Raw genomic sequence first — 10,677 nt, forward strand, 5'->3', positions numbered from 1 at the left:
TTTTTTTTTTTTTTTTTTTTTTTTTTTTTTTTTAAGTAAGCAAAGTACCTGGAAATCTCAAAAAAATTGCCTGTTGAAATCTGTTACTTCCTCTATCCTCTGTGCTTTTTTGTCACCTTGAATGCATCCTTCTTCTGCCTCTCCAGTCCGTGTTCCAGATGCCGGGATCTACATGGTTGGCATGGCTGTGTTTCCTTCCCATAATCCTTTCCACAGTGCTTCACCCTCACTCCACTCTGTTTCACAACCTCCCAGCGGTGTCATTAAGGTAAGGAGATATCTCAGCTTAATATCTTTCTTTTTGTTTATGCGTCAGACTCATTCCAGAGTCTATTTCATTAAGCTGCTTCTGCTTTATTTCTCAGATGCTGTTGTTCCCTGCACTGAGCTTTGTTCAGGCAGGTCGTCTGTCCTCCCTGGAATTTGTCACTCAGAACCTCAGCTCACAAGTCAACGTCCGATTTCAGATATACAGACCTCACTGTCATTATCACGGCACACACCTGCTGCTCCCCAGTGAGTCACACACACACAGAAACTCACTAATATACACTCGCCAGGTGTTAAGAAACATATAAGCCACCTGATCCCACACCTCTAGTCAGACACACTGACCATGCTTGTCTTAAATTGTTAGGTAGGTGAATGTGAAAATAAAATTTTCATGGAGACAGAAAGTATAGTAAAACATGAAGGGAAGGAAATCAAACAAACAAAGTCATCTCAGTTCTGAGCGCTTCCTGTCTTTGATTTCAAGCCTGTGAGGCAGGGGACGAGATGGAGGAGATAAAAGGATAATGTAGTTTAGTATTAATCACACTGATGGCAAATTTAGTCTACCCCAGACGTACATGCACACACATCTTTCACTTTTCTGTTCCACAAGTGCACAGTTTTTGACTTGCTTTAATGAGATTTTCGTGTTTGATTTAGTTTCTCTCATTCAGTAATTCTTTCCTTTAATCTACATTTTTGCACTTTCATACCTATATGAGCAGCTAATGAAAAATCATTATTGTTATATAACTACCCATCTTCATGTTCAATAGAATTGAAGTTGAACAACACTGCTGCATGTAAAAATTTCATTTTTAAGAGATAACACAAAGCTTCTTGTCTTAGGCTGCGGAGGCCCAGCATGTGCCCCAGTAGCTCTTTGTGTCTCAACTGACACCAAGAGCAGTGATCCATCCTCTTGCCCCCGACTACAGCAGTGGTGTCCCTTCCAGGGTCGGTGCCTGCCCCTCTCTAATCCCTGCCCACCATCTTCCTGTCCTAACTGCACCCTTGTTCAGCACCTGACAGCTGGGACATTTAGGCCCCGATACATCCTACAGGACGAGGTGGTTTTCAGTCTGCCAGCAGGATCAGCTTTACATGTGCTGGTGAGAGGATTCGCTTTTGCTTCTAATATCAGTGACTTAATTTGAGGATGTATACAATCAAAATAGATAAACAGTTAAATGATTGCTGCTGTTGTGCAATGCCTGTTAGGTCACTACTAAAACTGTGTTCAGTAAAGACATGTATTTAAAGACAAATTGGTATCTGCCTTTAACTTAAACCTTTCTGGTCCCTGTTTCTCACAGTTAAAAGACCAATTGGAGGACATTTTGGTTTCACGTGGTGATGTGATCGCTCTGCAGCATGATGCCGGTCCATCCTCCCTGCTTCACTGCCAGTCTTCCCCACAGTCACCATGGCGACAACCTGTTTTAGGTCTTGAACGATCGGAGTGGTTCTGGATCAATAACACCAGACTCCCAGCAGACAGTTCACCGGACCATGACTCTGACCTTCTGCCTGACCCGGAGCTCGACATAGAGACACTGGTGAAGACTGGCGAAGCAGGCTGGCTGGAGGAAGTGGTTTGCCCTGTCAGAGTGCTCTATATGGAACGGAGTACGACTCAGCTGCAGGGATCGCAGCTGTCTGCTGGGCTTCCTCAACCTGGAAACTACAGCCTGCTGGTAAGCCATCAACACAGCATGCATGTGAAAGATTTCTACATGCAGGTGGAGGCCACTAAAGAAGATGGAACCTGTAGTGAGGAGTTTGAAGTGTTAGAATTAGTATTTTTTTTTTCCTATAACACCAATGTTGCAAGATACTTAGGTTTTAAACATTTGAGGAAGTTTTTGGCTGTTATCTTTTAGCACATTTATTAGAGTGGTTTGTATTTAATAGTAATAATTTAAATAAAATGCATTTACATTTCAGGTGACTTCTGTTGAACCGTCGTACTCAGTCTCTGCATCGTGCCCATTGCGGGTGGTGGCTCCACTGGGCCTGACAATCCTCCATCCCCCTGTGCAGAATGGCACCCTCTACATTCAGTCCAATGACACCCGGCTTCTACTCCGTGTGCAGTCTCGCGACCCAACAACGGTATCTTGGCATGGCAGTAATCATAGTGCCACTTTCAAGTCTGAATGTCCCCTGGATTTTTTGTCCAATCCAGCACTCTGTCAGCTGGGGGCAAACCCAGGATCTGGTGGTGTGGTTGCAGAGCCCAGCCAGTTTGCAGTGCTGGATCTTAGTCTGAAAATGGAGGAACACAAGGATCCAGTGAAGGTGGAGCTGGAAGCCCACAATAATGTAATAGAGGCCAGCCTGAAAGTGATTGTTCACCTGGAAAAGCCACTGAGAGGATTGGTGGTGCAGCCACATCCTGCACGCAGGGTACTGATGGAGTCAGTTGTGGTGAGTTATTTTGCTTATAGGCTTATTTGAATGACAGTTTTATGAAGAGATCATAATTCGTGTTTATACCCTGCATTATGCTCTGTGTCTATTGTAGAGCTACACAGCGTCAGTGCTTGAAGGCTCTAACCCCACATTTAAATGGACAGTGGATGACAAGCCCTACTTCACTTATTATAACACTGTCCTCAATGTCATCTACCAGAATGCTGCTATCTACAAACTTACAGTGAGTTTCTGTCTCATCTATGAAGTCAAACTGTTGTCACACCTGGGCTTACATATGGACACATTATGACAATTTTTAAAAAAATAAATTAATATGTAAAACATCTGTTTTTGATACCACTTGCATCAGATAGGCTGTGTTCGCTCATGCACCTTTGTCATTAAGGTCTAGAAAAATTCAGAGGTGTAGTGTGTTGCAGTGAATGTGTGAAAATGGCTACAGAGAACGAAGACAGTCATCTTTTCGAATATGGAGCCAATAAATGTCTGGGAAATGAATTTTAAACTGAGAAATGAACTGTGTGATTGGTTATCAGAATAACATAGCGGTTGTCGTTGTAACAGCTTTTTATGCAGATGTGACACAAGCCTAATGTCATACTGACTATGCGCTATCTTCCCAGGTGACAGCCATGAACCATGTCAGCATGCTCACAGACCATTTCAACGTAACCGTAGACCGGCTCCAGCCCATGGTCAACCTCACAGTCAGGGGAGTGCCAAATGTGGTCCCCCAGGGCTCCACTCAGACTCTTACTGCGTCGGTGGTCATGGATATGTCAGTTTCTGCCACTTTCCGGTATGAACACCAGGGTGGATAGATGGACAGCGTTATTTACAGTGATCCCATAACTGCCCATTTCTATCTCTATTACTTTTATTATATTTTTAAGGCTGAGTGAAAAACTGTTTGTTTGTTTTCTCTATTTCTCTTATGCTTTGCTCTTCTTTTCTGTTTTTCTCTTCTTGTGTGCCATAATAGCACTGCAGCAGTCAAGTCAAAGAGAAGCCTTGGATTTATAACTGTGCGGTTAGGGAAGATTGCTGACAAGAATTTTCCCCTCTGTGCGGCTGTTTCCCCTCTACTTTTTTTTTTTTCTTCATTTTTTTCTTCCACTCTTTGTATCCCACCAACTTTGGAGTACTCTCTCACTTAGTTTCTCTGCACTCTCACCATTTTTGGTTCTGAGAGGCTTCCTCAGTTCCAGTTTCCACTTCGCCTCATCCAAACCCTTTATTGCATCGTCAGAAAAGATTCCCACTTTCCATCTCTCCAGTTAGTGCGCCTGTGTTTGTGTGCATGTATTGGTAGTACTCGTGTTGTCTTTATAACCTTGTTTACACATTCACTTTGTTGGTGCCGTAAACGACATAAAGAATGTTGCTTTTTTTTATTTGTAGATTTCTGATAATGTTTTTGCATTGTATCATGTTGCAGATGGTCTTTTGGTGATGGAGGATATAAGGAATTTGAATACAAGCCTCCCTACTCTTCCTCCCTCTTTTGTCAAGACTCACCTAATCAAGTCCTCCTAAGCAACAATATTACCTATAATTACTCTCAGCCAGGTAACAATAACAGCATTGAAATAAAAAAGCCTATTTTTGTGTGTTTTGTTTTTTTTTAAGCCTGAAAGTAGATAATAGCTTACAAGTTATGATAATCAGGTTGAATAAGTTGAAGCCTCTCTCCCCTTCAGGGCTGTCTCCTTATGCATATTGGACATTTCACAGCTGTTTTGAATACATCAAAAGAAGCATGTTCTTGATTGTGCGCCTGGACCGTTGCACTGCTAGTTCTTCCACTGAAGACTGTTTTTTAATTCTCAACATCAAAGTCCAATCTGTTTTACACCAACGTTATCAGACTGACTGGCAAATTTTAGGTGCATGGTGAAATTTCAGACTTAAATGCAAGAGGTCAGATTGGGACCTCTGAGCCAGCTCAGTGGAGCAAAATCCAAAACTATAACCGAAGAGCTGGAAGAGGTCCAGAAGTTAAATTTGAGCTAAATTTAAATCATGCATGTTTTTATTTGTTTGTGGACAGAGTCACAGAACTTTATGATCCAAACATGTACAGAAAATATCTTCTTTTTTCATGATTTTCCCATTCCCACCTCTTTTTTTTTTTTCAGGAATATACACCGCACTGGTATCAGTTTCCAATCGTTATGAGAACATCACTAAAAGCATCAACATGAGCGTCTACAGCATCCTCACTCATGTCAATATACAGACGGAGCCAGCACTTCTCCTCGCTGGCAAATCAGCTTTTTTTGAGGCTCACCCTTTGCCCACACCGTATGGAATTCACTATGAGTGGCACTTTGGAGATGGCTCTGTCACTCAAATAGGTCGCCGTGTGCCGCACTCATTTACAGAGTCGGGCAACTTCACTGTTTGTGTTTCAGTAAACAACACCATCAGCTCTAATAGTGCCTGTGCTGAGATGTTTGTGTATAAGGAGATTGAAGATCTAACAGCTAAAAGCACTTCTCCCACAGAGCTTCACAGTCCTACAAAGGTGTGGGCACACCTTCGTTCGGGTAACAACATCACATGGACATTCGCAATGGGTGATGGAAAAATTTATACTCAATCTGAGCCTAACGTGTCACATACCTATACGATAGATGGTAACTATACAGTAAATGTGACTGCTATGAATGCTGTAAGCTCTGGATGGACAATCCTTCCAGTTCAGGTGTTTGTCTTCCAAGTTATAAGAATGGAGCCTTCCGGATGTGTCCGAGAGCAGACCACTGTCAACTTTCAAGCCTGGGTGTCTGGTAACGCATCAGCTCACCTTTACGAATGGAGCTTTGGGGACGGAAGTCCCAACGAGACACACCGTGGCAACCCCAGAGTCTCTCACACTTATTTGGCAAGTGGGAATTACCACCTTTCCTTGCTCCTTTCCACTGGTTTGAACAAGACCACCAAGGCCAATTTCTTCACCTGGGTGTGTGTGCAGCCAGCTTTGACCAACATCAGCCTTACCCCTGAGAAATCCCATTATGCTGTGGGAGACGAAATACAATTCTGGGTTAGAGCTGAACCTCAATTTAACTACAGTTATCAGTGGGACTTTGGTAAAGAGGAAGACCCTGTGCTCATTCATGGTTCAGGGAGTATGGTGACAGCATTTAAGAACCCAGGTCTCTACATGGTGACGGTAAATGTTTTCAATAACATCTCCAGCAGTAATGCTAGTGCTGTCATTGAGGTTCTGATGCCCATTGGACCAATTGTCATTCAGCATAATGGCACAAAGTATAATAATTTGACACTTGGAGCACCATACACTTTTATCAGTTCTTCATTGGCCTCCAATGTCACTTACACCTGGAACTTTGGAGATGGAAATCAGCTTACAGGACAGAATGTCCTTCATACCTACAACATCTCTGGAAAATACAATATCACGTTGAAAGCAGCCAACACAGTTAGTCAGAATGATACTACTTTAACAGTTATTGTGATTGCACCAATCAGTGGGTTGAGAGTCAATGCAAGCTTGGTAAAAGTCCCTCTCAACGAGTCAGTCACCTTTGAAGCCCAAATGGCAGACGGCGATCGGTTAAATGCGCGGTTCTCTTGGATACTGTGTGACCACTGTACCTCAATCCCAGGGACCTACAAGATGTATTACACCTTTCGTTCAGTTGGGACTTTCAACATCATTGTGACGGCAGAGAATGATGTAGGAACAGCACAAGCAAATATCTTCCTGTTTGTCCAACGTGAGTTGGAGGGGCTGCAGATTTTGGCAGAGGAGACTGGCAGAGAGGGAGGCACCAGATTGGATGGTTGTTGCTTCCCTACAAACCGAGGTCTCAAACTTCAAGCTGGATTAAAGGAGGGCACCAACATGACCTTTACTTGGAACATCATCAAAGAGCTAGATCCTGACAGCTCATTCAACAAAACTGGGAAAACAGTTCAACTGAATTTTCCCAAGCCTGGTCCTTGTATCATCTTACTCTGGGCAGCCAACCTTCTGGGCCAGCTCTCTATCAACAGAACCATCCGCTTTCTAGAACCAGCCGGAGATGTGCACCTTCAGATCAGCAAAAACCCAGTGGCAGTCAATGTCTCAGTAAATCTCACAGTACTGACTACAGAAGGCTCAGACCTACAGTATCGTTGGTCTGTAGATGGGCATGCTCTGCAGTGGAATATGCCCGGGAAGACCCACACCTTCAACACTATTGGGGAAAGACAAGTAACTGTTGAGGTCTTTAATGAAGTTAGCTCAAAGACTGTGTCAAAGCGTGTCAGTGTCCAGGAAGTAATTTCTGGCCTAATCTTCTCAGTCACTAATGGGACTCAGGACAATTACATAGCAACGGGTGTCAGCATCTTTCTACAGGGCAAGGTAGTGACAGGAACCAATGTGACATGGACATGGCTGCTGGATGGAAAAACAGAAACGGGAAAGAAAACATCTGTAATTTTTCAGGAGCCAAAGATAGCCACTGTTACTTTGAATGCCACCAATGGTGTCAGCTCGCAAGTGTTTTCAAAGGAATTCTTTGTTCAGGAAAGGATTGATAAGTTGGACTTTAAGGCAAGTAAGAACGTTGTAGCAGTGAATGAAAAGGTGGACTTCATTATTTCCATGGCAGCAGGTTCGGACGTTGAACTAATTCTCAGCATCAGTGGCGATGCAACTGTTTACGCTAAGCCTAATCAGAACTACAGCCACGTATTCAGCAGGGTGGGAACATACAATGCCAATCTCACTGCTCACAACCAGGTAACGTAAAAGAAAAGGTTAGATAATGTACATTGTAAGAACAAGTCAGTTTTACTCAAGATATGAGATAAAACATATTTAAACAGATACTAAATAAAATACTGTCACTTGAAATTCAGTCCCCATCATCACCTTTTAAATGTGTTCATCTAGGAAGTATATCATATAAGTTTTCAACATAGTGCCCTTTATAGAGTCAGTGACAGCATTTTTCTGTTTTTTCATGTTTATCAGGGAGTTTTTGAATGTTTTGCGCTGCACTATAAGGGGCAAAGTAGAATAATCAAAATTACTTATGCTAACTGGACTGTAGAAACATATATCATACCAGCATTATGTTAAAACTAATACCATGTATTGATTTCATGCAGAAATAAGAAATAAATTATTTATAGTGCTGTCGTTCATCTCGTTAAAATGACGTTAATGCCATAACTGCATTAACGCGGCAAATCTCCGTTAGCGAGTTAGTGCGGATGGCCCTGTGCATGGGGCTGCACTGCGCTAACGCGTTAACGAGCTAACCGTGCTAATGCGTTGACGCCGTGCAGCCCCATGCAGGGGGCGATCCGCACTAACTCGCTAACGGAGATTTGCCGCGTTAATGCAGTTATGGCATTAACGTCATTTTAACGAGATTAACGCTGACAGCACTAATTATTTATTAAATATGTTAATCAAATCGGCACAATTCCCATATTTGTTTGCCTTGTCTCTCTGTCCAGGTCAGTTCTAAGAGAATCAATCTCCATGTTGAGGTGATGGAGCTGGTACATGGGCTCTCCATTGAAGGAATCTCAGATGCAATCGCAGTTGGTGAAAATAAAATGTTTGTGGCCAAAATATTGGCGGGCAGTTCTGTTACTTATCTGTGGACTTTTGATCTGCACCATCACAAGTCATCACATATCGGCAAAGAGGTAAACTTGGTTGCATATTAAAAATTTCATAATATCGACATAAATATCACAGTATAACAGGCAGTGGTTTGCTGTATCTCACTGAATCACATCATTCCAGGCACACTACACTCCAGAAGAACCAGGTAATTTGACCATTCACGTGAAGGTTTTCAACAGTCTGCAAGGTCAGGAAGTCACCAAGTGGATATTGGTACAGAATGTGCTGAAGTCTGCAGATCTGAATGCTGTGCCAAGGAATACTCTCATTAATAAGACGGTGAAATTTAGAGCCTACATCCTCCCCGTATCTTATCCTGTGGTGTGCTTGTGGCACTTTGGCGATGGCTCTGCTCCCGTTCGCACAAACACCACAATTGTGGGATATGAGTACAGACACAAAGGACACTATCTGGTGCAAGTATGTTTCTTTGAATTCCGTTCTATCTGTATCTGTTGGAAGATACAGCATTTTTTTTTTTAAAGAAATAAACCTAAGTACTGTGATTTTATGAGCTTGTTTCTGTTCCTTGGTAGGTAAACTGCAGTAACATGGTGAGCTGGGTGTTGGCGCAGGTGGAAGTAAACATCAGTGTGTTAGAGTGTGAGGAACCAGAAGTCCATGTGGTTCAAGCTCCACGCTTGTCCATCTGGCGCTTCCAACCCGCTTTGGTAGAGGCCAATGTGGATCTGAAAGGCTGCATACGCTACGGAGCTCAGTACCTCTGGCAGATTTTCTCAGGATCCTCTTGCGATAGTGAAATCATGAAGGACCAATCAGTGACCCCCGGAGCTACGATTCGTCTGCCGGTGGAGGTGGACATGCGGCGGCTGCAGCTGTCGTTGCCTAAGATGGCTTTGGCAGCAGGGAACTACACATTAGTGTTTTCTCTGTCGTATGAAGGTGTGCCTCTGAGGAAGGCTGCCTGTCTGCATTTAAGCATCGTCTCCACTAGGTCAGTAGAAAAAATAGTAACCAAGCATTCATATAAGTTTTTTCTGTGATGTCGATACTTTTTTCATTATTTACCTTTCAGCATGTGACATGTTTTCCAAACATATTATTATAATAGATTCTGTCTCTGTGAGACAGCTCTGGCTGTTAGCACAGTTGCCCCATGTACCTGCTGTGCAAATCTGTTGTTTTGAACTGTGAATCGTGCAAAGCTACTCTGGTAGAGTCCAAGAATAAATAATTACAAGTCTATCTCAAATCAAATTTAATAACCAAATTTAAGGAAATGACTCCATTAATATTTCCTTGAATGTCTTTGTGACATTCACTGAAAACGAGTCTGTTTCCTCCCTTCACAGCATGATTGGAGAGGGGTGCTGTTGGTGTTGATAGGTTGGGGATAGTGGCTGGTATAAAGGAGTTTAGATGCTGTTGATGGTAGAACAGACTAAGCTGATATTTAAATGAAATAATTTGCACATCCCAGAGGAGGTTAAGAACAGAAAGGTGAAAGATGGATGGTAAAGTGATATAATAATAAAAAAGGACTTTAAAGAACAGGGACTAGAGGCTTGGAGAGCAGAGGACATTGACTATTTCATCTAGGAAGTATATATCTATTTCTGATATTGTAATTTTAAGATGTGACTTAAACATCACAGGAAGTGACAAAGAAAGGAGAACAGCAGGAAAACGTGTGACTAAGAAGAAGTAAGCTAACAGTGCAGAAATGTAAACCTAAACTTACAGTAGAAAAAAATACAGTACTTGCTTTACATGTAGTTCCGCACAACGTACTGTTGAGGTTTTCTTATTAGTTTCTTATTCCACATTTCTCTACTTAAGTATTTTTATATGCATTAATTGTAGAAACATAGCTCTAACTTTACTGTGTCAATGAAATGCAGAATCAGTTCAGTTCTGCATAAGACATTGCAAGGAATTTCTTGCTTAATTTGAACCCTTTTTCTTTTTAGGCTGGTGCCGATTATAGAAGGAGGCACCTACAGGGTGTGGTCAAGAACACAAGACCTGCAGCTCAGTGCAGAAAAGTCGTATGACCCTAACATGGACCAAAGCAGACAATCACTACTCCACTACCACTGGGAATGTCAAAACACCTCAAAGGTAAGGACAGGGAGTAACTAGGTTGCTGCACGGCCTGTTGTTGGTCATTCTGTTGATAACAATTGACATGTCGTGGAGCAACCTTATTGTAGCAGATAAGGTATTAGTGTCATGCATTACAGTTGTGTCTAAAACACAATTGTCTTTGCCCTGCTGGTCAGACAACAGTGTCCCGTCATGTCTATTAGGTTTCTTTGTTTTGCCTTTTTTTTTTTTTTTTT

General features: G+C 42.3%; 1 protein-coding gene across 3 annotated transcripts in view; it reads left to right on the forward strand.

The window, feature by feature from the left end:
- The window catches only part of pkd1a (polycystic kidney disease 1a), a 75,971-nt gene that overhangs the window by 29,803 nt on the left and 35,491 nt on the right, over positions 1-10,677 (forward strand). For all 3 annotated transcript variants that reach the window (XM_005735675.2, XM_005735676.2, XM_005735678.1), the window contains exons 11-23: positions 147-268; positions 366-516; positions 1,123-1,385; positions 1,590-1,970; positions 2,221-2,703; positions 2,801-2,932; positions 3,336-3,511; positions 4,151-4,281; positions 4,851-7,474; positions 8,200-8,394; positions 8,495-8,794; positions 8,911-9,329; positions 10,306-10,456. In XM_005735675.2, coding sequence (XP_005735732.1) covers positions 147-268; positions 366-516; positions 1,123-1,385; positions 1,590-1,970; positions 2,221-2,703; positions 2,801-2,932; positions 3,336-3,511; positions 4,151-4,281; positions 4,851-7,474; positions 8,200-8,394; positions 8,495-8,794; positions 8,911-9,329; positions 10,306-10,456 — 5,528 coding nt within the window. The remainder of the gene's footprint in view (positions 1-146; positions 269-365; positions 517-1,122; positions 1,386-1,589; positions 1,971-2,220; positions 2,704-2,800; positions 2,933-3,335; positions 3,512-4,150; positions 4,282-4,850; positions 7,475-8,199; positions 8,395-8,494; positions 8,795-8,910; positions 9,330-10,305; positions 10,457-10,677) is intronic.

The sequence above is a fragment of the Pundamilia nyererei genome, unplaced genomic scaffold, assembly GCF_000239375.1.
Source record: "Pundamilia nyererei isolate P.nyererei 1_Seehausen unplaced genomic scaffold, PunNye1.0 scaffold00065, whole genome shotgun sequence".
Taxonomy (NCBI): domain Eukaryota; kingdom Metazoa; phylum Chordata; class Actinopteri; order Cichliformes; family Cichlidae; genus Pundamilia; species Pundamilia nyererei.